The sequence below is a fragment of the Perca fluviatilis genome, chromosome 2 (genome assembly GCF_010015445.1).
Source record: "Perca fluviatilis chromosome 2, GENO_Pfluv_1.0, whole genome shotgun sequence".
Classification (NCBI taxonomy): Eukaryota; Metazoa; Chordata; class Actinopteri; order Perciformes; family Percidae; genus Perca; species Perca fluviatilis.
The window spans coordinates 26,241,629-26,267,650 of NC_053113.1; the positions used below are offsets into that span (position 1 = coordinate 26,241,629).

The 26,022-nt window shown below is 41.6% G+C and overlaps 3 protein-coding genes across 5 annotated transcripts in view; 1 reads left to right on the forward strand and 2 right to left on the reverse strand.

Moving 5' to 3' along the window:
- Positions 1-1,252: 1,252 nt before the first annotated feature.
- Positions 1,253-17,388, reverse strand: baz1b (bromodomain adjacent to zinc finger domain, 1B). 2 transcript variants are annotated; one of them, XM_039778369.1, is made up of 22 exons: positions 16,582-17,388; positions 15,281-15,397; positions 14,192-14,336; positions 13,615-13,807; positions 13,191-13,312; positions 12,751-12,948; positions 12,454-12,642; positions 10,999-12,319; positions 10,589-10,744; positions 10,201-10,339; positions 9,915-10,078; positions 9,502-9,616; positions 9,298-9,396; positions 8,786-8,963; positions 8,110-8,295; positions 7,592-7,739; positions 7,092-7,235; positions 6,755-6,902; positions 6,031-6,149; positions 5,208-5,347; positions 4,948-5,054; positions 1,253-4,115 (listed from the first exon to the last, which is right to left on the reverse strand). In XM_039778369.1, exons 1-22 carry the CDS (start codon positions 16,698-16,700, stop codon positions 3,443-3,445), a joined length of 4,920 nt encoding a protein of 1,639 aa, XP_039634303.1. In that variant the 5' UTR covers positions 16,701-17,388; the 3' UTR covers positions 1,253-3,442. The 2 variants fall into 2 exon arrangements, with proteins under 2 accessions (XP_039634303.1, XP_039634314.1); XM_039778380.1 differs by lacking the exon at positions 7,092-7,235.
- Positions 17,389-17,817: 429 nt separating this feature from the next.
- bcl7bb (BAF chromatin remodeling complex subunit BCL7B b) lies at positions 17,818-20,167 on the reverse strand. The gene is made up of 6 exons (XM_039778394.1): positions 19,996-20,167; positions 19,432-19,507; positions 19,245-19,329; positions 18,937-19,095; positions 18,640-18,743; positions 17,818-18,476 (listed from the first exon to the last, which is right to left on the reverse strand). The coding sequence occupies exons 1-6, from the start codon at positions 20,106-20,108 to the stop codon at positions 18,405-18,407; spliced, it is 609 nt and encodes a 202-aa protein (XP_039634328.1). The 5' UTR covers positions 20,109-20,167; the 3' UTR covers positions 17,818-18,404.
- Positions 20,168-22,973: 2,806 nt separating this feature from the next.
- hip1 (huntingtin interacting protein 1) overlaps positions 22,974-26,022 on the forward strand; it is a 46,076-nt gene continuing 43,027 nt past the window's right edge. For both annotated transcript variants that reach the window (XM_039818637.1, XM_039818642.1), the window contains exon 1: positions 22,974-23,277. In XM_039818637.1, the coding sequence (XP_039674571.1) occupies positions 23,161-23,277 (117 nt within the window). In that variant the 5' untranslated portion in view covers positions 22,974-23,160. The remainder of the gene's footprint in view (positions 23,278-26,022) is intronic.

The window sequence follows — 26,022 nt, forward strand, 5'->3', positions numbered from 1 at the left end:
TAAGAGGCCAGAGTTCATTAGAAGTTCACTCAAGTCATGCGAGTGAGTTCATTTTGTATATATAGCAAAGTTCAGTTAATTTTTGGCTCCATTTCCCAAAACAGCCAGCCACAAAAAAAAAAAAAAAACTGGCTGTCACAGAGATTCAGTTAGCATTGAAGACTCAGAAATAACAACAAAACAGACAAAAAGCTGTGATTTCCCTCCAACGCTTTGGGGCTTGTAACTCATAATGTCCTCAATCTGCCATTAACTTCTTTTCTTGTGGGTCAAAATCATGGACCTGTAACCTCTTTCTTCTTCTAAGGCTCAAAATGCTGCAGTTACAAAGATGTCTGGGGAAGGATAGAAATCACACACTTTAATTTTAAAATAGAGAGCTATAAGAAATGACAGATAAGTAAGAATACGTCGGCAATCTTATTTCTAAATGAGAATTTGTTCTTTATTGGATAATTCAACTCATAAAAGTGAAACATTATTTCAAGTTTATTATAGCTGAATGCAGTTGCTTGAACAGTTGCTAATCAAGTGCAAGGTTTCCACCCACTTTTCACATCTCTGACCCTTACTCTGATCCATCTTAGCCTCTACACCTGTTGCCAAATTACAGATGGCTCAGACGCTGTCAACACTTTAGTAGATTTCATAGGATCTTGCTGTCCTCCACTCTCCTCTGCTCCATCCATCACAGACACACTCCTTATTGTGGCTATATAACTGTGGGACTTTCCAGTTGGTTGTTATCATTGCTGCCACCTATTACCTGTATGGGCACATTTTTGTGAAGAGAGCTCCCTATGAAACTGGCTCAGACTACTGAGTGCAGCAAAATCTTTATTTTGGTCCATAAACAGCCCGAACAGGTCCAATAACCGTCTAGACACTGTAATAGCCTTGTGTAAATATCTAAGGTTTCTTGTGCCCACAGCTTTCTTCTGGACAAAGAATTGTTCATCTTCTGATTTAGTCTTTCTGCCAGTCAACTGAATAAAATGATATTAAAGTAATATTGTACCTTACAGAGCCTAAATTGTGCGATTAAGGATCTCAACCATCATAAGCTTCACATTTTCCACAAAACGTTTTCATTGAATAGTTTAAGTCCACGCTGCTCATCTCTTCCTCTGTGAAAATTAAACTATTTATCCTCCGTCATGTCACTTCTGGCTTCAACGCACACATATTTGAAGCTAGTTTGGCTTCCATTTGTAGATGCTGATGTTTTTGAGAAAAGAGTCCACACAGAGAGTAAGACCACATTTGATGTTTTATTAAAAAGTAAAATTAGACATCAGTCGGTGCTCATGGCTAACCCGTTTCTCTCCCCGACCATCTCATCACAAGGTTTTACAGATGGCAGTGATGTGTGTCTGTCTGACCAGGGGACGCTCATCAGCTCAACACAAAACAGGGAAACTACGGTCTTCGTCCATAGCCTTTATTGGAAATTCTTTACATGTGAATCCTCTGAACCTGCCCAACCCCAACTTTAGAGACTATAAATATATATATAAAAAAAAAGGAAGTGTAAAATACTTTTTGCAGTTCCTCCAAGAACAAAGAAAGCATTTACAGTCAGGTCTCAACTTGAGAAGGGCAATAACCTTTTGTTTGTTCATTGAAATGTCAAACAATTACAACAGTGATTTTATAATCATGTCAGGAACAAAGCCGAATTTAAACAAAAGTAATAGGAGGGGTGGGGGAAATCAGGGGCCAAATGAAATCAGTAAGGTCTTGATGATAACAGCACAAGAAAAACACAGGAGACCAGCACAGCACAGTACAGACATTAGAGGGTCAGTGATATATATATATATTCTGCATACTCAAAAGGTTTGTTGGGTTGACCGTGTAGAAGGTATTACAAAACAAGTTGTAGAGCCAAAATACACCAGCAATATGGAGCTCTCCATCCTTTGATGACCAGTGAGCCCACAAAGCAGTGAGTTACAGCAGTCCAGCCAACAGCACTGTCAATGAATTATTAGGAAACCGATGGGACAGAAAAGTACTCCGAGAGCAGGAGTGGAGCACCGCCTGGTGACTGAACCAGGACATGCAGGGGAAACCTTAAATTTCGCATCTTAGGAGCCGTTTCACCCACGCAAATCCTTTTTTAAAAGGAGTGACTGCAGGTGTTTGTTACAAAATGTACAAGTGACAATGAAAAGTGAACCAACTGCTGACGTGTTCTCTGCATTGACTAGGAGAGCCCTGGTTAAACCTCGCCATTTGTTGGATATGATTACGATCAACAAGTTATCATTTACAATACCAAATAAAATGTGCAACAAAAAAAATAATCAAATATTCAAAAATGCCCATTTTCTTAACAAACGTCACATTTGTTGTTTGGAACACGGTTTACAAAAGGTTTATGCACATAATTTCAATAAAGTCTGGTCCTGCAGCTGCTGGCATAATAGGTGCACTTTGCACGAGCGGAGTGCAAACTGACGGAGCATTGAGGTACAGGTTCTTTTAGAGTGGCAGGGCACTACAGAGGAGGAAAGGCTAGTCAGCTCCACACGCCAAGGATGAGATTCCAAGTCAGGTCCCTGTTTTTGAAAACATCTTGGCACTAAGAGCTGAGTTGAAGATTGTGTTTTTAGCACTAAAGTGATTCAACTACATGTGTGACATGCAGTCTGAACCCAGCTTTTGACAATAAATCTGCACCTGGGCAGGAAAAATAAAAAAATAAGTAGACTAACTAGTAAAAATCCTACCATGTGTGTGTCTATAGACTTGCATTTGACTAAAGATAATGTTGGTGTCAAGATGCTTATAGTAGTAAGAGGGATTTACAGGTGATGGGAACATTTAATATCAGCTATCAGCGCTGTTTTTAAGCCAAGAAAGATTTTGGCTACATGGACACCATCTTTTTAACAAAAAGTACTTCAAGTCAGTGAAAACACCATGACTTGTAACAGAGATGTGGGTGGAACAAACACTTTACAGCTAGACACAAGTGATGGCTGGACTTTGTGTGTCAAGAGTGAAGACAGACCTCTGATTACACTGTACTGGTGTTTGGGGAGCGCAAATGTAAAAATAAAGCAGTTCACGGGACAACATTTTAAGTAAAAAATTACACACGTGTGAGGTTGTCGAAGTGGAACTGAAATTCAAATCAAAGAGTCTTAAGAGCTATGAGGACCAATCCATTATCTCAAATGTCTCATTTTTCTTGGCTAGAAGAAGAAAAAAAATTAAACTTGGTACAAATATAAATCAGTTTTCTTTTGTCGTTTTTCAAAATATGAACAGAAATTTAGTAACACAAAAAAGTCCTTCTGAGGATTAAGTCCCGCTGGCTGTGAAGAGGAGGTGATGGAGGGGTCTTGATCATTTTCAGAAGAGCGGGACAGAAATTTTAAAGCAAGAGAGAGACGACCAAAAAAAAAAAATCTAATAATAATCACCCTGGTCTTCATGAGCGTTTCTGTCTCTTGGAATGTCGCTGCTGGCTGGACCGGTCCTCGTCGCTGCTCGCCCCCCCAGCATCGCCCCGGCCCCCCCGCTGACGAGTTCTCCGTGTGTCCCGCTCGCCATCGCTATCCTGCTCCCTGTAATCCTTCTTGCCTGAGGTGGTAGAGGTCCGCTTACTTCTCCTCCTGCCATCATCATCGTCATCATCATCATCCTCCTCCTCCTCCTCCTCCCCCCCACTCTCGCTCTCCTCTTCCCTTCGTCCCTGAACATTTCTGGTTTTCTTCCTGTTCGATTTCCCATTCTGAATCTTCTTCTTCGGTTCCTCTTCATCCTCCTCCTCCTCCTCCTCCTCAGCTTCTTCCTCTTCCTCAGATGTTGCAGGGGCTCGGCTGACGCGTTTGCGTGACCGCCGGCGGAGGTAGCTGAGGCCAGGCAGCAGCTTTTGGAGCAGCTCAATGAACGACTGCTCTGTCTTGACCATGCAGGAGAGGACGCTGCTGCCCTGCTGGTTGTACTCCTCTGCGTTGGAGAAGACTAGTTTCAAGTCTTCCAGGAAATCCTGGCCGTGGCGATACAAGCCCTGGCTGAACTTCCCCAGCATCGTCTGGAAATCCATGGGCTGGGAGATTATGTCCAGGTAGTCCTCGGCCTCCTCCGTGGACACAGGCTCCCTGTACGAGAAGCCGAGTGGTAGAAGAGGGCCACGTTAGGCTACAGGTTAAGCATCATAATAATTCTTGATGTCCAAGTCATTCAGGTGGTAGGGTATGTCGATTTAACCAGTCCCTCCAGAAAAACGCGATTATGCAATTGCATAATTCAACGCATAATCAGCCAAAGTCCGCATATTTATACGGGGGCTGCATTTTTTCAAATATGCCGCACTTCCGCCGCATAAATTGCCGATTTCCGCGCAAAATATGCAGGGCTTGCATGATTTCATAATCCCTGCATTTTCATTGAAAAAAAGTCACATATCTTAGCAGAAAGTTGAAAAATTTTGCGTTTACTTCACACAAGAGCAGCTATTTTCCATTTTTTAAGAAAACGTGCCGCATAATCAAGGATTTTTGCCCGGAAAAAAAAAATCACAAAAAAACGCCGCATTTTTCTGGAAGGACAGCTTTACTACGACAAACTCAGAAACTAATTTGTGATTTATTCATGGGTCTGCAACAACACCGGCAGCATCTCTCTCAAGGGTAATCTGGTAATATTGTTTTAGACTACATAACTTGTTAAACGTTTAATTCAGTAGAGCTTAATCTTTCCGCCTTAGTGATATCATACATGTTGAATGTACTGGGGACGGGGTGTCAAGATCCTAAGAAATGATGTCGCCCTGAAAGACCAATTTGGGGTTTCTACAAATACAAGAAATGTTATACAAACAAAAATAAATATCACTATTTATGACTCCTAGGTGTAAACACTTTTCTCCCACATGCAAGTAGTTGGTGCTGCTCCAGAGTACTTCATAAACAGATTATGTCCTTTGCTCACCTGAAAGGCCAGCTGTAGCGGAATTTCATCAGTTTCTTGAGGATTTCCTCGCACCGCTCCAGTTCCAGTGCCTGCCTGCGCACTCCTGATACGGAACTCTGTCGCACCTGCAGACAACAATGTGCTGTCAATGACAATGTCTGTCTCCTTCTGAGATATAGATCAACTCTTGCCCTCAACGTTTCCCCGTTTTAAGTCTATTCTTTAATTCTTCTAAGAAGACCTAGCTTCTGTATGCAAGTGTCCTGCTGGTTTCTTACCAGTTCATCGATGTCTGCAGGGCTGTTGGGGCCAGTCCTCTGTTTGCTGCTCTGACTACTCGAAGACGACTGCTTCTTGGGTTTACTTTTTGAACTTTTCTGCCGAGACGAAGACTGCTTATTTTTCTTCCTTGGTCTCACTGTGAAGAAATAACGAGGCGATCAGGACAGAAGAGGTCAGAGGCAAGTGAAAATGAACCCCAGCGGAAACACTTAGTTTTGTATGTACCAAAAAAGGCATAGGAAAGAAAATGTATATCTGAAATGATTCCATGTGTAACCAACATTAACTGAAATGAAAAATGATCCATTCATATCCTCTTTCAAACTATTGATGCATAAAAGTTCTTAATTGTCATCCTTGACATGCACGCTTGAACTGACAGAGGGGATCATCCTGCCACATACTTTGAGTGAAGCCAGAGTGAGACGTGGCTTCAAAGCAAAAGGTCCAGACCTGAGCTGTGCTACATGACAACACACAGACAATAGAGATGGGGACAGGACAGGGGCCGTTATTCCCTGTCAGCATTCTTCTCATTCCCAACCTTTAGCACCCCATTTTCCAAAACCAACTGTGACTTATTCTTTTGGACAACCCAATTTATTTGTTGTATTATTTGTTTTGCGCCATCGTTTTTAAATACAAAATGTAACGTATTGATGATGCAAGGATTCCCGTCTGGAGTTGGCACACAGAAGTCAAAAACTATACATTTGGCCGCTCATCCTTAACTTATCCTGGTTGAAACCCTAAAGATGAACCATTGAGCCGAGACAATATTGTGAAACGTGGACTTAATTCTCTCTCGCTGACACTCACAGCTGTGACCCATGGCTTTGTAGTCGTTCTCTTCCTCGTCCTCGTCCTCTTCCTCGGACTCCTCCTCTTCAGACTCCTCCTCGTCCTCTTCTTCATCATCTGTGTCTTGGTTGTAGTTCCTGCAATAGAGAGGTTGCCAAACAAAAAACCTTTACACTGATTACGAAGACAGAAGATGGTCTGTAGTTGGAAAAGAGGCAGGGTTTACTTTAGAGGTTTTGTTAAAATTAGGAAAAATAACCATATATCATAGTAATGTGTCAAAAAGAGTCTCACTAATACTAGAGCCACTGCGCTGCCATTTTCCTGCCAATTTACATTTTGTGGCTGGGGTTACGCACAGTGAGGAGAGTACAAACTTGAATACTACTGCAGCTTTAAGAATGCAATTCTTTTAAAAACAGTGGGGAATAAAATGTGTCCTTCAGAAACCTGCATAGCACAATTTATCCAGCTTCATTTAGGCCTACAGTCATTTTTAATGAAAACGTCTCTGTATGCACACACCTAATAAAAGGTTTTATTGTAAAATGACAGATTGTCACTGTAAATGCTCCACTATTTACTGTATGCACAGCACTCATTTTGTGATAAATAAAAATATAAAATGTTGAGTCAATAAAGAAATGTGTTACTGCACACAAATAAAATGTATACATGTATACATGAACTTTAATAGTTTACATCAACAATGAAGGACAGTGACAAAGCGTACGGTGGTTACCTTGAACGGGAGCCGCGTCTGGCCACAGTGGGCTGGCAGGCCGGGCACAGCCACTCTCCGTCAGGAATGCGGTACAGGGCCGGTCGCAGACAGAACAGGTGGAAGGCCTTGTTGCACTCATCACAGAGGATGAGTTTCTCATCATCACCTGGAAGAGGATCAACATTTACCATATGACTGGGTAAAGAAGGCATTTTTAAACCAATTCCCTGTTTTTTTACCTTAAATGTATTCAGTATGCCTACATTTCTGTTCCCCTATTCACTCCCTGAAAAGGCCAACAAACTCTGTGCAAGTAACCAAGTTTTTAATCGTCATCTTATCACTACAGGTTCACCTGTTGGCCTGTGGATCTGCCGGCTCTGTATGTAGACCTGCCTTACACTACTAGTCTGCCCTGCTCTGAGCCTGCCGCTGCTGCCCTGTTTGGATCTGGGTCTAGACTCCATCAGCTTCAGCACAGATGGGCTCTGCCTGAGCACTAGACAGGAGGCAGAAGGGTAGTGGTGTAGCAATGCTTCACTCAAACTGCAACTCAACAATTCAGCACACCTATTAGTAAGGACTGACTGTGTCTTCATGAAGAAAAACATAAGAAACCATATTTAAATAGACAGGCGCCAGTTGCGGTGCTGTAGTTCTGTTTAGGTGATCTGAGGTCAGATACAGAACAAACAAAAAAAAAAAAAAAAATGTTATTTGTCCCGTTACTGGTCAAAGAAAGCCATGTTACAACAAACATTTCTATGTCAATAAAGCCATAGGCTGCAAATAATTTACAGCCAATTCCTTTCCTGAGACAAAACGAGTGAGACAACAGCAGAAAACTGTCCTCACCTTTCCTGCGACAGACTTTGCAGCGAGCGTTCTCGGCAGACATGTCCCACTTTATGCACGCGTCCAACATTCCCAGCAGGACGTGCATGCGGGAAAAGGTCTGGGCCTCTCGGATGGCAGTCTTCCACTTCTCTACCGCTGTCGCCACCTAAGAGGAAAACCCCAGACTTGTTTAACTCAGCAGAACTTTACATGAAGAGAAAGAGTTCAATAGTGATAGCTCTGTCTGTAGGAGTGTGTTTCATGAGCAAATGTCAGCTTCTCAATTCAATTTTATTTTGAGTGCCCATCTCATAGCTCTTGTTTTCTTTCAAATTAAAAAACACTCATTACAGGAGCTTTGACATTAATGCGCTTCACCTAGAGTTATGACCATGATGCCTTTAATACCTGTGCAAACCTCCCCTGTGAAAATCAGATAATCCCAACATCCAGTGACTTCTTAATGGACCGGACCCCGTTACCTTTGAGACACATACTTAGAACTAAACTTGAATATTGCAACTCTGTTCTCTTACCCTAGCCTCTTCTGCCAGTCTCTTCTCCTCGTCCACCTCCTCAGCCTTGCTGCTTTCCTCCCCTCCTTGCTTTTTCTTCTTTTTCTGCTTGGGGGCCATGAATCCCTGCAGGAACTTTTTGATTACACAGGCCTGAATGGTGATGATGCATTCGCCAAAGTCTTTCAAGCTCTCCATGTCTTTCAACTGAGTAGAGGATGAAACGGATCAGTTAGCAATTACAATCCCAAAGTTTTGTGGACAACACTGACCAAAAAAAAAAAAAAAAAATCTAAATCAGTAACATTTCACCATATAACAAAACAATAGGCGTTTCACAGGCACAATATGATACAAGCAATGTTATCAAACCTATTAGGGTTGATGATGGTTTTTGTACCATCATCAATACTTACTATACTAAACAAAAGGAGTAAACCACTTTTAACCATTGAATTATATATGCGAATATAACCAAGGAAATCACCCGTTTTCTCAACCGAGGACACTTATCTGTAGAATCAAAATACCACTTCCTTTTGCACACATTTCATGCTTGTTTTTATATTTTCAGGTGTTGACAGAAGGTTGAACACAGTCACTCACCCCAAAGAAAGAATTTTCTCAGTCGTCAGTGAACATTAATGTTGAAATTTCAGTGCTACCGATATTGTACGTAGCCAGACAAACTAATCACCTGATCTTCAATGTCTATGTTGTCATCGAGGTATCCCAGGCCTCCCTTCTGGAGTCTTGAGGCTACCTCCTGGATGTCACTACGCAGGTAATTGAGCAGCTCTGCGTAGCCATCACAGGTCCTAAGGGCCATTTTGCTTTTACGGGTCAGATGGACAGAGTGGAGGATGTCCTGGTACCTGAAACAGGGAAGGGAAAGCTTTGTATTCAGCTTCTTATTTACTGCATCACTGCTGCTATGTTTTTTTTTTAAACTGTTCTTTTTTTTAAAACACCATTGTTCATACTTTCTTGTAGATGCTCTGGTGGTTTTGTATTAATTTTACTTTCATTCTAAACTTTTTCATAACCTACAAGCTTGCTTCAACTAAAGAAAAAGCAAAAGCTTTAAATAGCACCGGTTGGATCACTCCAACAGATCCCTAAAAGCTGGTAAAACCAGGTAATGCTTTAGCAGCGCAGTACGACTGGATGCTTGCATGTTTGTTAGAGTAAGAGTATGAGTGCACGCACCTGCTTTGTATCTTCGCTTTCAGTTCACTCTCTCTAACCCCCTGAGGATGAAGACTTTCCACTAGTTCCTCCAGCTCAGCTGTGCTTTCACATACAAACCTGTATCCAGAGGTAGAACAATTAGGGGGGAAAAAAAGATGGTGTAAAAAGAAAAAGGAGGAAAATCAATCAAATGAAAGAAGAAGTTAGAAACCAAGCTCTTACCAGAGGTTCTGTCCCTGGTTGGGAACAGTAGTTTCTATACAGATGTCTGGTGCTGCCCCCTGCTGGGCTCCCTCACAAATAGCACCATCTATGCTGCCATCATCCTTTTCAGCTCCTACAGCATAAACCGTAATTAAAACAGATTTTTTTATGACTAAAAAAGTAAAACAAATTGACCAAAACCGCAAATGAATTATGTCCACACACAGAACTGCACACCAAGAAAAACTAAACAAGACATTCATCTGAATTAGAGTTGCAAAGAAACATTTTTAAGTTGATACCAATAGAGGAGATTTTATATTTGGGACCGATATCAGTCAATATTAACTTTTTTGCATTAACACACAAACACATTAACATTTTGATGACAAACATTTTGACGAGGATACCTAACACTTAAGTTACTGTACCTTGTGAATCATGAACAGCGGCCGACTCGCCATCCTCTTCCTCTTCTACCTCGGGCTCAGCTGGTTTGTCCTCCGGTGGAGGGGTGAAGCTGTAGTCGATGCTTTCATGCACCCAGCCTTTCTCAATGTACAGACCAGGGACCACGTCAGAGAAAAGCCAGTATCTGGACAAAAACATCAAAACAGCCGTGGTTACAATTTACTTAGGTTATTCATTGAATTCACCAGATTCCTAACCCTATTCATCTGTGCATAATCTTTTCAAACGTTTGTGTGCAGCACTAACCTGTTGTGACTTCTGTCGGTACCCAGTGGGGTCCTGCGCATGACAAGTCTGGCTTTGGTTATACCATCCTGAAAGGCCCTTTCTACAGCAGCCCTCTGTTTACGCATTCGCTCCTCTTCAGCCTCCTTCTCCATGCGCTCTTTGGGGGAATAACAGTAGAGTGAGGTATACTGACTTAAGAATTATAAGAAGTTATTAATGATAAACTGGCTTCACTCTAAATGACACATTCTTACAAGATCTCAGTGGTGGAGAAACTAAGTACTGCGAGAACAAAATCAAATCGTGTCACAAGATACATGGTTAGCTTGTCATTTATTTATTTATTTTTTTAAATAGCATATTTGGAAATGGATTATGTGCTCCACTCCCTGCTACAAAAGTTTACCTTTGTTCTGTCTGTCCATCTCCTCCTTCTCCTTCTTGGCCTGCATGGACATCAGCCGCCGGCTCTTCACCGAGCTGATCATGTCCTCTGGCTCCGGCTCCACCTTTACTTCTTTTTTGTTCTCCTTCTTTGCAGCCGCTTCTTTCTTTTTCTCGCCTTTGAGACCAGAAGAAGAAATTTTTTTTTTTTTTTAAATTAAAAAACAACAACAACAACAACAACACACAATTTACAATTTTGGGTATATCAATAAAAGACTAAATAAAAGGCTGAAAAATGATGTTCCGCTCTGGTATTTTGACTTTCAAAACATTCATAATCAATTCATAGCTCAACAAGTTGTATTGATGTTTTGTGGGTATTATATAAGCGGTTTAGTGCAGTTAAAATAAGTGGGAAAAGAAGCCTACCTTTGCCCTCCATCTCCTTTCGCATCTGCTTCTCTGCCCTCTTGCGGTCATTGACCTCTTTCAGCATTGCCAGACGCTCCTTCCACACCTCAGCGGACCGTTGCTGCATTGCATCAACATGGTCTTCAACCGAGTACGTCATGAGTATGCGGTGGCACATTGCCACCAGCAGACTGACCTTCTCTTCGGGGCTCAGCTCAAACACCTCGATTGTCTCAAGTTTCTCCAAGAACTCACTGGTCACCACATCATCAAAGCCACCTAAAGCCCCCGAGTCCACTGAGCCCCGGGCGCTCTCCTCACCATGGGCGTCACATGGTCGCAGGCACAACCGTGCCAGCTCTGACACTGAGTGCATGGTGAGGGGGATCTCAGATAAGGGCATATCAAGCTCACTGTAGCCTTCTGCCAGCTCGTCCTGCAGCAGCGTCTGAAGCAGCACCACCAGCACGCGGTTCAGGTAGAGGAAGCCTGACCGCTCCCCGGCCAGGGCTTCCATCAGAGCCCCAGCTGTGATGGGGTACTGGTCATCTGGCATCAGCAGCCCTGCATAGCAGTGGAGGAAGTCCACGACCATAGCCACGTCACCAAACAGGGTGTTGGGCAGCCCCTCGGGCATGTCTACAAGCTTGAACGTCGGCAGGGTCTTGCCACCTTCAATCTCCTGGTCCTCGTATCGGCGCGACTGTTCTCGGCGGACAAGCATCTCCTTCTCACGCCTCTCCTTGGCCTTTTCTCGAAGTTTCTCTTTGACTTCCTCGCGCCTTTTCCTCGTCTCTTCCTGCTTTTCCTCTTCACTCATGGCTGCCCAGCGCTTCTTCTGCTCCAGTAGCTCCCAGCGTTTCTGCACCAGCTCCTTGAGCTCCTCTGGCAGCCGGCCCCGATCATCTGGGGACAAGGTCTTTGCAGCCTTGGAGATGAGGCCAGAAAGAGAGTTCTTTTTGTCCTCCTTGCCCTTGTTTTCCTTATAGTAACGAAGAAGGTGGAGAGCCATAGGGTGCAGTGGCTTCCCCAGTTTGGGCGTACCCATGCTGGTACTACGGGCTCTCTTCTTTGGGCTCCCAGCAGGCGTGCTCTTAGCCAGATGCAGCAGTGTCATCTGCTTCATCTTCGGTGTCTTAGCACCAGCTTTATCGTCCTTTTTAGAAGCTTTGAGGACATTGAGCTTCTTATCACCGCTCTTTCCACTTTTCTTTCCTTCTTTCTTGTCCCCGGACTTCCTGCCCGATTTTGGAGTGGATGGAGCAGACCCTTTGCCTTCTCCTTTCTTTGGAGATCCCGAGTTCTTCATCTTGAGAGGGGAGCCATTCATTTTGATTTTCTGAAATACAGTTAAAAATGAGCCCATTAAGCAAAGCTTTGACTTTAAAAAAAAAATAAAAAGATACTCCATAGTTATTAAGTAATTGAAAAGAAAAAAAACAGACATGATAATGTGCATACAAGCCAGCTAACCTGCATGTGGCCCCAAATGGTCGGACTAAGGGGCATGCCTAAAGAGTCTTTCTTCTTTTTCCTTTTCTTTTCTCCCTTCTCATTTCCTGAATCGTCCCCTGGGGTGTCAGGGGTCTTGAGCCTCTTGTTAGGTTTACCCTCTGGAGATGACAAGCTCTTACGCTTTGCAGAGGGATTCTCTGCTAAAAACTTTAGACAAAAAAAATAAAAAAATATAAATAAAAGTGTGAGCCAAGAACTAGTGAACATTTTTTTTATTTTGTAATATGCAAAAAGAAATTGCCATGAGTAAATTACCTTGTGTGGATCAAGAAGAAAGTCACTGAATTTGCTGGGCAAGTTAAATTTTTTCACCAGTTCATCTTCAACCACCCAGGGAGCACTCTCTCCCATGCCCAGCCTCAGAGCATAGTGCCTGATAAAGTAGCGTATGATCTCCTTGGTTGGAGGGCGCTCCGTTCTGTTAAGACTGTCTGCTGGGACATCACTGATCACCTAGGAGACAAGTCGGTGGGAAAGATTTAGCGTCAACTTCTTTCAAAAATTTTAACTTTGTGTAAGTCTCAAAAGATCATGAACAAACATGTAAGACCGGTTGTGGACCAGAGTGCCAAATATCATCACATTTAGCACAGGAAAATACAGAGTAATATACGGTCATGGGTTTCAAGACAAGACAACAAGAAGGAAAAGAAGTTTAGACACTTTTTGTTGACTGCTGACAACGGGATACAGACCTTATCCTCGTTGACAAGCTTCACATCGTACTTATGAGGAAGGAATTTGGGCATCACCCATTTCTTCTTTTCTTCCTTCATGGCATTGGGAAGTTTCCTTGGTGAACGTCGTGCTCTGTCACCTAATTGGAAGTAAAACAATATCATGTATAACAAATGAGACTCTTCCACAAAAAAAAAAACATGCAGAAAAAAAGTGATCACAACATAAAGTGAATTAACTGGGGAAATGAAAACATTTTATCTAAGCAAAAAACTGTTATTCTGGGCCTACAAACAATAATCAAACAATATACAACCTGTCATAAAAAGGGACACATTTATAATCAGTCTACAGCAAGTTTGGTTTTATCCATGCTGCATGGCGGCAATATGAATTTGCTTCAAAACTGTTTACACTCTTTATGCAGCAACTGGTACTCACTGAGACTCTCCCTCCTGTTCTCCTCCTCTCTGGGAGGAGGTTCCTTCCTCTGGTTCTCCTGACTTGCATTCTCCTTGTCGCTAGATGGAGAATCACAGGCACCTTCAAGCTTCTTCTCTCCCATCTCGCCCTCTGGGTTTTCTAGGGGATGGATCTTCACCACCTTTACTTGCAAACTTTTGTCCTTCCCCACCTGAAGTGGAAAAGTCTCATGAGCATCTCAGAATACACCAAGTGGAAGTTCTCAATTAAACACCTGCTGGATGGGTATCGTTTAGGTTTTACATTAGTGCCAAGTCATATTAGACCCAGCAGAGATTGTAATTTCTTAACACCTCTTAAAAGAACAAACATCAACTGCTACCTAAGAGGTAGAACATTAATCCAAAAAATGTTAATAACCTTTGGTAAAGTGCCAGCAATATTTTAAAGTGTCTCATTTGTTGTTAAAAATACAAAATAATGTATATGGTCCTCTAAAGATAATATTAATAGTGATAATGGGTGCTGGAGTCATGAGATCCAAATGCAAAGTTACATAACAGACAAGTTCAGAAATGTAAGAAGCCAAACTGACCAGGAAGTCACACTCTTCATCCACAGCATACTTGGTAAGGATTTCCATCCAGGCCATTTCAACCAGTTTGTCTAAAGACACCGTGTTGTGGTGGACCATCTCCAGGACCGGCTTCTCAAACCACAGGGGATACTCCTCCTGAAGCCTGCACACAGAAAATGGTCAGCAGTTATATATACATATATATGTAAAATATATAGATTAAGTTTAATATAGTTTCTGTCCTGCATTCCCATCTTAATGTGTTCCACCTTTTTCAGTATAAAGTGAGACCGTTTTTATTTGTCCTGATGCTCAGCAAACAAGGCTGTTGCCACATCAGACATAAATTGAGTTCGTAAATGTGTGATGCACTCTATTCAGGACATGATTTATTTCACATCGTTTGGATTTCTGCGATGCATTTGTCACAGGGACCAGAGCATTACATAACAGGGCAACAAAGGGCTGAGAGTGACCAGTAGGGGGAGTAAAATCTCTTTGCTGATATAATTAGACAAAGGTTAAATACACAATGTGATCCTGAGTGACCTGAGCTCTGGACAGCTGAACAACGCTCTGCCCCCTCTTTGCTGCGACATCTCCTTGGCCCACCTTTCTCTTGCTGATAGCACATATACATACAGTGTATGTACACCTGGTTGGTGATAAGTGGACTGACAAAGATCAGTTGAACTTTCCTACAGTTTTTTATGGCTATGTTCTTCCTGTTCACAGATCAGTCTAAGGGAACTATCACCAGGCCATTGCAGATTGAAGGATGACTCAATCACACACTCTCTAAATAGAATGAGAGGAGGAGCACTAGATTTATCCAATCATAGCAAAGCAGCGAGCCTTGTGACCGTCACTTGGAGAGTGTAACTCTTATGATACAACTGAGCTGCTGTCATAGGGAGGCTAATCTGCATTTTTTGGGGCATCTAAACTACCAGTACTGCCATTTACTAAATTGTACTGGTGTATTCTTCACAGAACACAACACCCTGTAGAGGCCATGGACAGTAATCAACGGAGAGTCGACTAATGGCTATTATTTAAAAAGTTGGATAAAATTGTGTGCAAACAAACTTTGGATGTAATACTAACAGTTCGGTGACTTCTTGTTCCTCCTCCCATGCTTCTTTGTGTGTGAGCTGGTTGCTTCCAGTGCTCTTGCATGTCCAGATGCGCTCATTGTACCTCTGCACGCGTGCCTCATACTCTCTGTAAGCATTTTGTCAAGGAAATTACAATACTGACATGTAAGCAGTTTCTCCTTATTTAGCCATTTGCTTACTAACAAGATGAAAATAAGTTCTGTGGGAAAAAAGTTAACACACTTCTATGGGTAGTTGAGAGTAAAAAGTTTGACTTTGCTACCTCTGGTGATTGTAAAAACTACAACAGTAAAGTGAACCACATTCTCCACTTGAGAATTGAACAAATTCTGATGATGGGATAGCGTGGAAAGGTAGCTGGGAGGCCTGTGTTTCACATAGCCGTTCTTCAAGCAGTGATGGTAGATTCTGATGTTAAAAAGGTAACGTGACATAAAGACAGTAAAGTGAATTACAGCTATGTCACTGCAAGAATCCACATCTACTATAACTTATAACTACTCATGCAGCCATAAAAACACACCATAAAAGTCCACTTTTCGCACTGCGTGTGTCACACTGATCTGTCATAACTGGCTTCATAATCTTGCTGACGTTCAAAGTTTTCACATAAACACCAAAACAAGTGGGTAAAGTTACCCTATTATATTAGAACAGAAATATCTATCCCAAAATGCTGTCTTAAAATCAATAAACAGTTTTAAGTCAACTGCTGTTCTCTCTTGGCAAACTAAAAAACCACAAATGTAGCGATAGCTAAGGCTAGCCGACTCTAAATAGGCAAGCATTAACAGCTAACCAGCCGAGCAACATCCTCAGTCTGTGGAAGCAGACGGCGGGCTATTGTGACATAATGGGATCCCTAACGCTAGCAGCGCGCTAGCATTACTAGCTGACAGTGGGGCCACGAAAGTGACAGGACGCCTTTTAGCAGCTCTCTATATTCAACTAGCTAAGCATGTGAATTGTTCTATGCGCAATTCAAAAGTCAATCTTAACTATAGCTTAGCGAAACAGCCAGCTAGCTAACAATGAGTTGATTAGCAAAGCGGTGCTAACGTTAGCCAGTAAGCTTGTCATCCGGTGTACACTGTGTACATGTGGGTTAATATTAAATAAGGTGAAGTTTTGAGGTAACATCAAATTGGGTACTGAAGCCCTACAGACCAATGCACGTGTCTATGTGAGCACATTTAGACAGTTAAACAAAGCCACTTAGCTAACTATACAACATCAAGCCGACTGGATAGATAAGTCGAGACTGAGCATCAGCATCATGTTAAAGGATACTCTTTGTTCCTGAAGGCCTCCTTGGTGTGCTCGATGATGTAGACCTCTTCTCCCGGGCCTGGTGGCTCGGCTAGCGGCTTAGCCAGTGGGTAAGGTTTCCGGCCTAGAAGCGGTGCCATCTCAAATCCACAGATGGCACGGGTGCCAAGGGTAAAATGAAATCTTCTAGCAATAAACTAGCACAATATCATACAATAATACGTCCTTAGCATGTATGCAAGTGTCCTGAAATATCTTAGCACGTCTCACGTTACCGCCGGCAGGCCCGGCACTCAACGTGTAGCAGCTAGCTAGCTGACTAACGTTAGCTAGTAGGATGGATTGCTATCTCGTTGCAAAACAATAACAGTCCGCTTCTTGCCACCCGCCTCATCGCATCCTTCTTCTCTCCTCTATTAGTGGTGTCATGCTGGTTTTACGCAATGTCTTAAATGTAAAATAGGTTGCCGGACTTGTCTCTCGGTATAGTTAGTAAACTTTTAGCTTCTCCGGATGAACATGTAAAGATGCAAACCACACCGAAATCAAACTCGCGGCAACAGCCAAAGCTCAGTTCAGCAGTAGGTCTGGCGCGTTGTACAATCCCAAGTCTTTGCAAACTAGGCCTGTTCTCGTTTAATCAATTGTATTTGCTGCATGTTCGTACTGTCTGAGCTTCTTGTTGTCAGATAAGATAATTAGCAAGTGTTACGAAAAAGTAACTTGGATCAATCAAGAGGTTAAATTCCTTGTCGAAATGGCGGGAGTTTCTCGTCCACCGGCACAATTCCGTACACCCTCAGAACTCCGTTTCCCCGGCAGCAAGCAGCGTCGCAAGCACGTCCCGCCCTCCCTCGATGTTCATTGGATTCCTCAGTGAAGGGCCTTCATAGAATTGTTCTGATACGGCTTCTCATTGGCTGATAAGTCCTGTCTATTGTCAAACTAGAATAGCCTCTTAAAAGAAACCACGCCTGCATCGAATATAAATGAGGGGGCTAGAGGTCAGCTGATGACAATAACGCTTATATGATCTATTTAGCTCATTCACATTAAAACACGTTTAAATATTTTGATTATGTATGGGTTTAAAAATGACATGGCATGAATTCCTTCTTGTATTATCGAAATAATTTCTGAACCCATTGTCTGGGCTCCATTTTGAACAGGTCTGATTAAACAATAGGCCTTGCCTTCATAATATAGTAGATTGATTGCCTCAAGGTATCATTGCAGAAACAAGGAATTGAAATAGAATTGGAAAGTAGCATTTATTATGGTTTACAACGTTGTCAGTTAATCATGGGCAAATTATATTATAAATATAAAAAAAATAACATTTGTCTTGCATGTGATAAGCCAAAAGAAGATCTGTTCCAGAAAGAGCCTCGTATTTAATATATAATGGCACATCTAAAAATCAATCTGCATAAAGCTACACATTTAACACCTTTTTAAAATGGCCTGTAAACCTAAAAAATAAAGCAATAGGATATAGAAACATGCAAACGTAAAGTTCAACTTCATAAGTAAATCCAAAACAGTTGCCAAAAAAAACATTTACAGCATGTGAAATGAAATACACACTGCCTGCAATAACAGTGACTTGCCACACAAAGTTTGGAAAATCCTCTCCATTCATTTTAGAATTCAATTTAGACAACATACTTTAAAGACCTTTAAAAGTGAACAAGGATTTTGCAGTAAAAACTTTTTTTTCTCATTTGCTGAAATGTAAAATTTGCGTAAATATTTCAAGAGAATCTTGGAATCATTTTGAAAGCTTAGCTAATCCAACTGAGGACAGGTATCGTGTGCATTTTGACAAAATTATTATAAATGAGCTATCTCAGAGCAGCATTTTCTCCTGTGCAAATCTTCTTTAAAGGGGGTGCTCCTGATTCATCCAATTCCTCCTGTTGAATACAAAGAAACATGTTTACATGTTTTGACGCCATTGTAGTTCAAAATGAACATCAATTGACACCATGCAACAGACCCCAGTGACGGGAATTAATTCTTAATTAATCAAGGAACACGTTCTGGTCTTTTTTTTTAACCCATTTTCAGAAAGCGAACCTGTGTGTCTGGGGTGCTCCGTCTGACAGCTCCTGATGAAAGAAGGTCCTCCTTGATGAGAGTGGGAGGCTCATCAGCCCCCTCCTGTCCTGAATTAACTGGTTCTGCATTCACAAGGGTGGAAATATATCCTTGTTAATGCAGCTTTGACAGTGAGGGAATACAGAGATGGTACAGGACACAACTAATTGTAATTGTCTATAATTGTCACCGCTGAGCTCTAGGATCGATTCCCTTTTATACTCGAATAATGTGTAAAATTTAGTGAAAATATACTTGAGAGAGCCATCCACATACCATCCACACTCTCCTGGCCCAGCATTGGTGGCTGAGAGTCTTCAGTACGGAGGCTGGAGGTGTGTGGAGGGCTGACCTGCTGCGAGCTTGAAGTGCTGCTGCTGTTATCCATTTTAGGCTGGTAAACGTCTGACAGAAAGCTCTGGTTGCTGTTTTCATCTGAGCAGAGAGGAGTTGTACTGAACATCAGGTGACATGTTCTCATGCTGTTTCTGTTTTTAGATGTTATGAGTTTGATTGTGTGAACTTTTGACTTTGCCTACATGCAGTGGTTCCAGTATTTTAATAAGTACAGCCACAAAACTCACCAGTGAAATCCAGTAAAGAGTTTGTGTTTTCCAGGACCACATCTTTCAGTCCTCTATCTCCACCTGTAGATTTGGTGCGATATATCTGAACACAAAGAGGGGTTTGTAAAATCAGACTACTCACTAGATTTATTAAAGTAAATCCTTGAAGGTGAGATAGTGATTTTGATGTGACAGAGGCCCCCACCTGCTTTGTTTCTGTTACTGGCACCCACTTGAATATGCGTAAAGATGTGTCTCCAACTGTCACCCATTTCTTCTCCCTGGGAATAAAATTAATTAGTTATTATTTTCGAAAGCTCTAACACTAAACCATCTGCTTTAATAGTATAAATCTGTAACATCACATAGCCTGCATGCTCGTGTCCTTTCTGTCCACAGCAGAGATAACAGCTAATCAAATGTCCTATTGTGCTCACTTACAGCCATCGTTTACTTTACATGGCGTTTAAAAGCCACGAGGATAGGTCCGAAGGTGTTCATTAATGTCATGTTATGTGACTACGGGACAGTCGTCTACATTACGTCGAACAGCATGTGAGGCTGTGGCCATATTGACAGCTCTAGCTCTAGGCGGAAAAAAAAACTCAGCTAGCTCCGCCTCTCCTGTCAACCCGGGGCATTGATTGGTCAGCAGCTCCGTCAATCATCTAACTTTTCCGACTGAAGTTTGTTGAGCGACGCAGCAGATATCAGGCTACAGTCTACCAATACATTTCCCTCCATATTGTCCCCAAGACAGCCTACGTACCATTTGCGCACCTTCTCGATGGCTGCCAGGACCTTTTTAATGTCATCTTTAGCCCGACTTCGGGTCTCAGCACGGCCTGATCGTCCCGACATCTTGATGCTGTTATGATTCATCTACAGATGCATCTGAAAACTTCGACCAAGCCCCAGTCCACCGTTACAGTGGTAATCTCGCGAGATTTCATCATCTCTTTTTTTTTTTTTTTGGTTTCTCTTTTTTTGTGCTTCATTCTCCTCAGTATGCTCATACTGTATGTAGGCTACTGTAATGATTGGGTGGTACGTGCTATTTATTTATTGATAATATATTTATTTATCTGGTTTGGAAGTTTATATTAACAGTGCATACTCATATACATAAGTACTGTGCTTAAGTACACATTTTAAGTACTTACACTTAACTTGAGTCTATTTTTATGCTAATTTATATTTATACTCCACTACAATTTAGTAATATTGGACCATAACTGCTATTGCACCTTACTACATAAATATTCCCAAGGGCCCAAAAACTGCTAACCCTAACCCTTGATTGAATGTTTGTTATTGCACCATATGTGTGTAGCCTACCTTGTCTTGTATCTTGTTCTGTACCTGTTTTTGTATCTTGTTGTTTACACCTTAAATATTATTTCATCATCAGGGAAACACAATTGTGTTCCTCTATGTACTGTACTGAACTGTATGGATGACAATAAAGTCTCTCTTATCCCTTATATTGTACCTTTTTTACTACATTTATGTGACAGGTATAGTTTCTAGTTACTTTCCAGATTAAGATTCTACATAAGCTTATAGTGCATTGTTAAAGATAAAACCAGTGGTTCCCAACCTTTTTGGCTTGTGGCCCCTTACAAAAAAAGCTGTATCTGGTTGGTGTCCCTTGTCCCATTTTAGATGTTAGCAGTTCCACCGAAGAATAATTTCATCCCGGCCAGACTTAGACTCAGATGGTTTAATTTATATAATTGTTTGAGGCCCAAAGAGCAACACTCTGATAGTTGACAAAAAGTAGATTCTATAATATGATTTGAGTTGCAGAACTTGAATTTCTATGTTCTTTCCTACCCCATTAATATTATTATTAAAATTCTCATGACCACTCAGATTTATCTTCTGACTCTCTGGAGGGGACCTGACCCCCAGGTTGGGATCTACTGGCATAAACTACCAAACAGTATAAAAAAGAAATCAAACTTGCTCCTCCTCGACCAGCTACAACAGTTAAATGATATTTTAAAAATCTAATAATGTGATATATGATAATATGTCTGTCACAGGGGCCAGTTTTCAAGAATGTGTACTTATACTTTTGATACTTATAGTACGTTTAGCTGATAATACTAATGCAGGATGTTTACTTTGAGTAACTTTATTGTAGTATGGGTAGTTTTACTTTAGGATCTAAGTACTTCTTCCACTGTTTATTTATCTTTATGTTTTTATATGTAGCATATATATATATGTATATGTATATATAATTTGTTATTATGAATGTGAAAAACCAAATTTGCCTTTGCTACTGTGTAGACAAAAGCTTAATTAAATGTACATTGACTTCTGGTTCCCATGTTTGACCAACAGATGGTAGTCTTGAGTTGTGCAGAGCGAACAGGCTCCGCCTAAGACTGAGAGCAAAGGCTGAGTCTGTTGTAGTTTTGATTCTTTCATCATATGATCACGGACAAGATATCATCCATTGCTTACGTATATCCTCCAGGGAATACAAGAGCAGGATCAGCTCTCTTTAACCAGCTCCTTACCAAAACTGATCAGAGTGGACTGTGTTTACAGCAAAAAGACCATATAAAAAATAGTGTGTGATGACAATACTTGATAACATACTGTATCGCTGCTCAGACAGTGCTGATAGTGGCACACTTGCGGCACACTGATGCTGACTGTTCAGTACCTGTCTATTTTTACTTGGACAAGTTGTGTTAGCACTAATCAGGACACCATAAGGGAACTCATTTTTTTGTTTCCAGCAAAGCGTATGGCATTAAAAGTAGCCTACTGTATTGTCAGTCACTAGCAATTGAACCTGATTAAATTATATAAAATTTAATAGATTCAAATATTTTCCTTGCATATTACTTGTGCTTGTTAGAGCAAAAGGGCAGGGATTAGGATTTCTCCCATTAAATTGTTGCTGCCTACAACAACAAGCATAATTTCAACTATAATACATGCAATTAATTTACTTCTGCAATTGTTTAAAAGCTTAAGAATAAATATCACTGTTACTGAAGTTGCCTGAATTCCCCAACCCAGCCATATTTTTTGTTAAGATCTATATGTCATATCTGCACGATAAGACTGCAGGAGTATTTCTTTTGGACGGGGCTAGAAAATAAAAATCCAAACAGATGCCGTGGGCGGGCCCTGCTGCAGCTCCAGCCAGTGGCTACAACACTGGGAGGAGTCAGTCAGTGACAGTTGCCAGAGAAAATATCCAAATACATCTATTGTAAATGGAGACCTTCCGGGTTTTAGTTCAATACGAGTTCATTAGTAACAAGTAATTATGAAACTACAATCTTGTTTTACATGTAAGAATTGGACCTAATTTCATTTCACGCATTACAGGTTTAGTCTTCAACGTTATTGTTGGCATGATTTTATGAATCATGTTTTAATGTTGAACATACATGTGGCACACTAAATCCTCAGGATTAACTGTATCTGTGAATGGCTACCTTAGTGAGTAGCCTATCATTATAGTTTTTTTTAACTAATAGGCTGCTTTCTATTTGCTAATAATATGTTGGATTCATGTTAAGAAGTTTTAATTTTTGAAAAAACTTTCAAAAAATTAACAATAATTTGGTGCCCCTGCAGTAACTCTGAAGACCCGGACCCCCTGTTGAAGATCTCTGATTTACAGACTAAAACGTCGGCTAAGGGGTTTTATTTTGAAAAGCGGAAGTGTCCCCTTCCTCTAAGCCTGGCTGACTTTACACTGGTGCCGTTCAGGCTGCTCCTGTCATTGACTGGGGTGGTGGACAGAGAGGCCAAATGATCCAGTGAAAGGGGCGACGAGTCCAGCCCAGCATGGACTGCTGCCCGCCATAGTTGCAGCTTTTATTTTTATTTTTATTTGTTTTTCAGTCTAGCCTTTTTTAACGGCTAAAATTTTTTTTCGCTGCTGTGAAAAAAGACGACAATGGATCGAGTGAAAAGCTCCATGCAGCAAGTACCCAACGCTATTCCCAAAGTGATCCGACGGACTGGAGGGGCCAACAGCCTGGAGCTGGAGAAGGAAAACTTTGAGAGAGGGCAGGTATGGAGCAACGGGGGGGGTCACATTATCCTAATGATAGCATTTTCCTGAAAGCGTGGGATGAAGCCAAGTCCTGGCAGAGAGGCGCTTTATACGGTGGGAGTAGTCCTGTCAGAATGTTTGCTGTCAGCTCCTTAATTAAACTATACATTGTGAGATTTTGTCATGACACACAATAACCGCATTTGACATAGTTTTGATACTCCGCTGTTTTTGTACTTGATCCAGATTATGGGTTAGACAGTGTTGCCTTTCCTGATGTCTGCCTGTGATCAGCATATATACCAATGAGTCCACTGTACAACAAAAGAGCTGTTGGAAATGTAGGTCAATGGCCTTTTTGAATTCAGATATCTCTGCTGTTTAGCCTATCTGCTGGATAAATCAGAAAAAGACGGAGGCAAGTTGAGACTGTGTGGAGCTGAGTCAAGTGTGACAGGCTGTCGGTACCTTTTTTATAGATCTCCAGTAAAGGCATGCACGATCAGTGATGATGGTATGATAAGATCTAAATAAAGAGATAAGTACTGATTTTTCTTTGTTTATTTTGTTTAGTTTTCTGTTATGGCTTCTGGTGAATAATGAATGCTGTGTAGCTTCAAAAGCTACATCTGCCTTTGCAGTAAGGATTATCCCAATGAGCATATGTATGTAGGCTGCTGTTATGCTGTGGAGCCTGCTGCTTCCTGCCTGGTGGTCTCCCCTCCCCTCTCCCCAGACCAGGCACAGGGGAGGGAAAGGGGGCAGAAAGTAGGTCAGATAAATCAAGGCAGCACAAACTGCTGTGGTAGTGCTGCAACATAGTGCTACAACATGCTTCTCCCATTTACAGCGGCTGCTAAATTCGACAGTAGGTATTTGGCAATTCTGCGTCTGGATGGTTGCATACAGTTTGCCCACCCCCTTCTCAGTCCCCCACGCCTCTCCCATCCGGAACAGTAGCAGCATGGATTAGAGTGGCTGGGAAGAGACGCATGGTGGCTTTATGTGTCCTGAGCCAAGCCTGGTCACTAGGTCACTGTCAGGCTCCTAAGATCCCACCCTCTCAAAGTGTGTCAAGGCAAAATTGGCTCCTGGATCACAACACAATACATGTACATAATTTCTTCTGAGTTCTGATAACATGTGTTGTGGCAATTGCAGTAAAAAGACATTTGTCTGAATGGAATATAGCTCTAATTTATCTGAGATAATTTAAACGAAGCACAGAGCTTTGCAGTTGATCAGCTCACTGCTACCATTAAGGAGGGTAAAAGCCCATTTGCTATTATTTATCAGTGTTCCATGACTAGACACATTCAGCTGTTTTGTTCTTGATACCAATTGTGGCAGTTTCATTTGGTTGATTTTTGACTGGGGGATCCAGAGCCATGGCAGGCGGTGTAGGAATCAATGAATCTGCTGTCTACTTTACAGGGGATCAACGAGAGATAATCTGATGTGTTCTGTTGTGCTCTAAAGCTTCCTAAATCTGCTGGGTGGCTGGCTTTCACCTCCTGTCTGTCTGCATATCTGTCTGTCTGCTTCTGTTGTCTCCAGTTATCTCTTTTAAGCAATAAAGTCCAGTGAAAGCTTAATACATGTTTATATTAATAAGCCCACGTTAAGTATGAAGTTCTTCCATATTATTCTCGCATTGCCAGACCTTCCTCCACAATGCTGCGGAGGAGGGTCTGGCTAGACCACACAGCATTCCGGGATAGAAGAAAAACGTGCTCTGGTTAATTGGCATTTCTTTAAACCAACCACAATCGTCATGAGCGGCGCTAAACTCCGCACAGAGCCGCTGCAAAGTACTTGTTTTGGTGGAACGTGTACGTTCAAAAGTTGTTTTTAGTCGTTGGAGAGAAAACTCAGATTGGACAGATAGTCTAGCTAGCTGTCTCAATTTACCATGCAGAGATCTGAGGAGCAGTTTACAGTCCTCATAAATCAAACGGAATTTAAATTTCCAACACAAAGAAAGCGGAAGGAAACGGACATCGGCAAAAAGACATGCATCCAGGGGAATTTCCTGTGGCACTGGAGCAATCCTGGATGTGGAACATCATGGATATAGACTAATATTATTATGATGTGTTAACCACAGAGCAGAATAACTTTTGTAATCAGTTGCAATGCATGTAGAGAAATGTGTCACTAGAGAAACGACTGTCAGCAGTATGTCAGTACAAAGCCAGGGTAAACAGCGGATTATATAGTATGTCATTCTCAACATGCAACCTACAGTTACAAGCTATGAGCAGTGTGCTCTTCAGACAGCAGGCTCACCTACTGTAAAGCCATAGCTGTGTTAAATGCTGATTCTGAGAAGTGCTTGCCTGTATCTCTGTTGAGTTGGGTAAACAACCGGGGTGTGTTCAAAATCCTCTCTGCCATAGTGTCCACACTGGGTTATAAAAAGAAAGAAAGAAACAGGACAGCCCTATAGCACACAGCGCCTGCTTTTAATGACATGTTTTGCCTCATAGTAGCAGCTAACTCTTTAATTTAGAGTTTAGGGGGTTTAATCTTTGGTGTGTCTGTCTTGAACGGCATTCAATCTTTTGGTGTTCTATTGTGTTCTCAATAGAAGAAAACCAACAAGTAAATAACAACTTAGTAATAAACACTTGTTATAATCTTTATTTTAAGGCTCCAAATCAGAGATGCCAACCCTTTCCTAGATTGCAAAACTATCTCCAAGCTGTCGGAGGCCAGGATTTTTCATTTGAAAGCTGGTGTAGGTAGTAATCTCTGGACCGA

Coding starts and splice junctions, on each gene's coding strand:
- baz1b (XM_039778369.1), bottom strand. CDS start 16,700: ATGGCACCGCTTCTAGGCCGGAAACCTTACCCACTGGCTAAGCCGCTA. Junction 14,337..15,280: donor GAACAAGAAGTCACCGAACT/GTTAGTATTACA, acceptor TTCTGTGTGCAG/GCTTCAGGAGGAGTATCCCC. Junction 6,903..7,091: donor GCAGATCCACAGGCCAACAG/GTGAACCTGTAG, acceptor ATCCTCTTCCAG/GTGATGATGAGAAACTCATC.
- bcl7bb (XM_039778394.1), bottom strand. CDS start 20,108: ATGAATCATAACAGCATCAAGATGTCGGGACGATCAGGCCGTGCTGAG. Junction 19,508..19,995: donor ATCGAGAAGGTGCGCAAATG/GTACGTAGGCTG, acceptor TTTTATTCCCAG/GGAGAAGAAATGGGTGACAG. Junction 18,744..18,936: donor GGGCCAGGAGAGTGTGGATG/GTATGTGGATGG, acceptor TTGTGAATGCAG/AACCAGTTAATTCAGGACAG.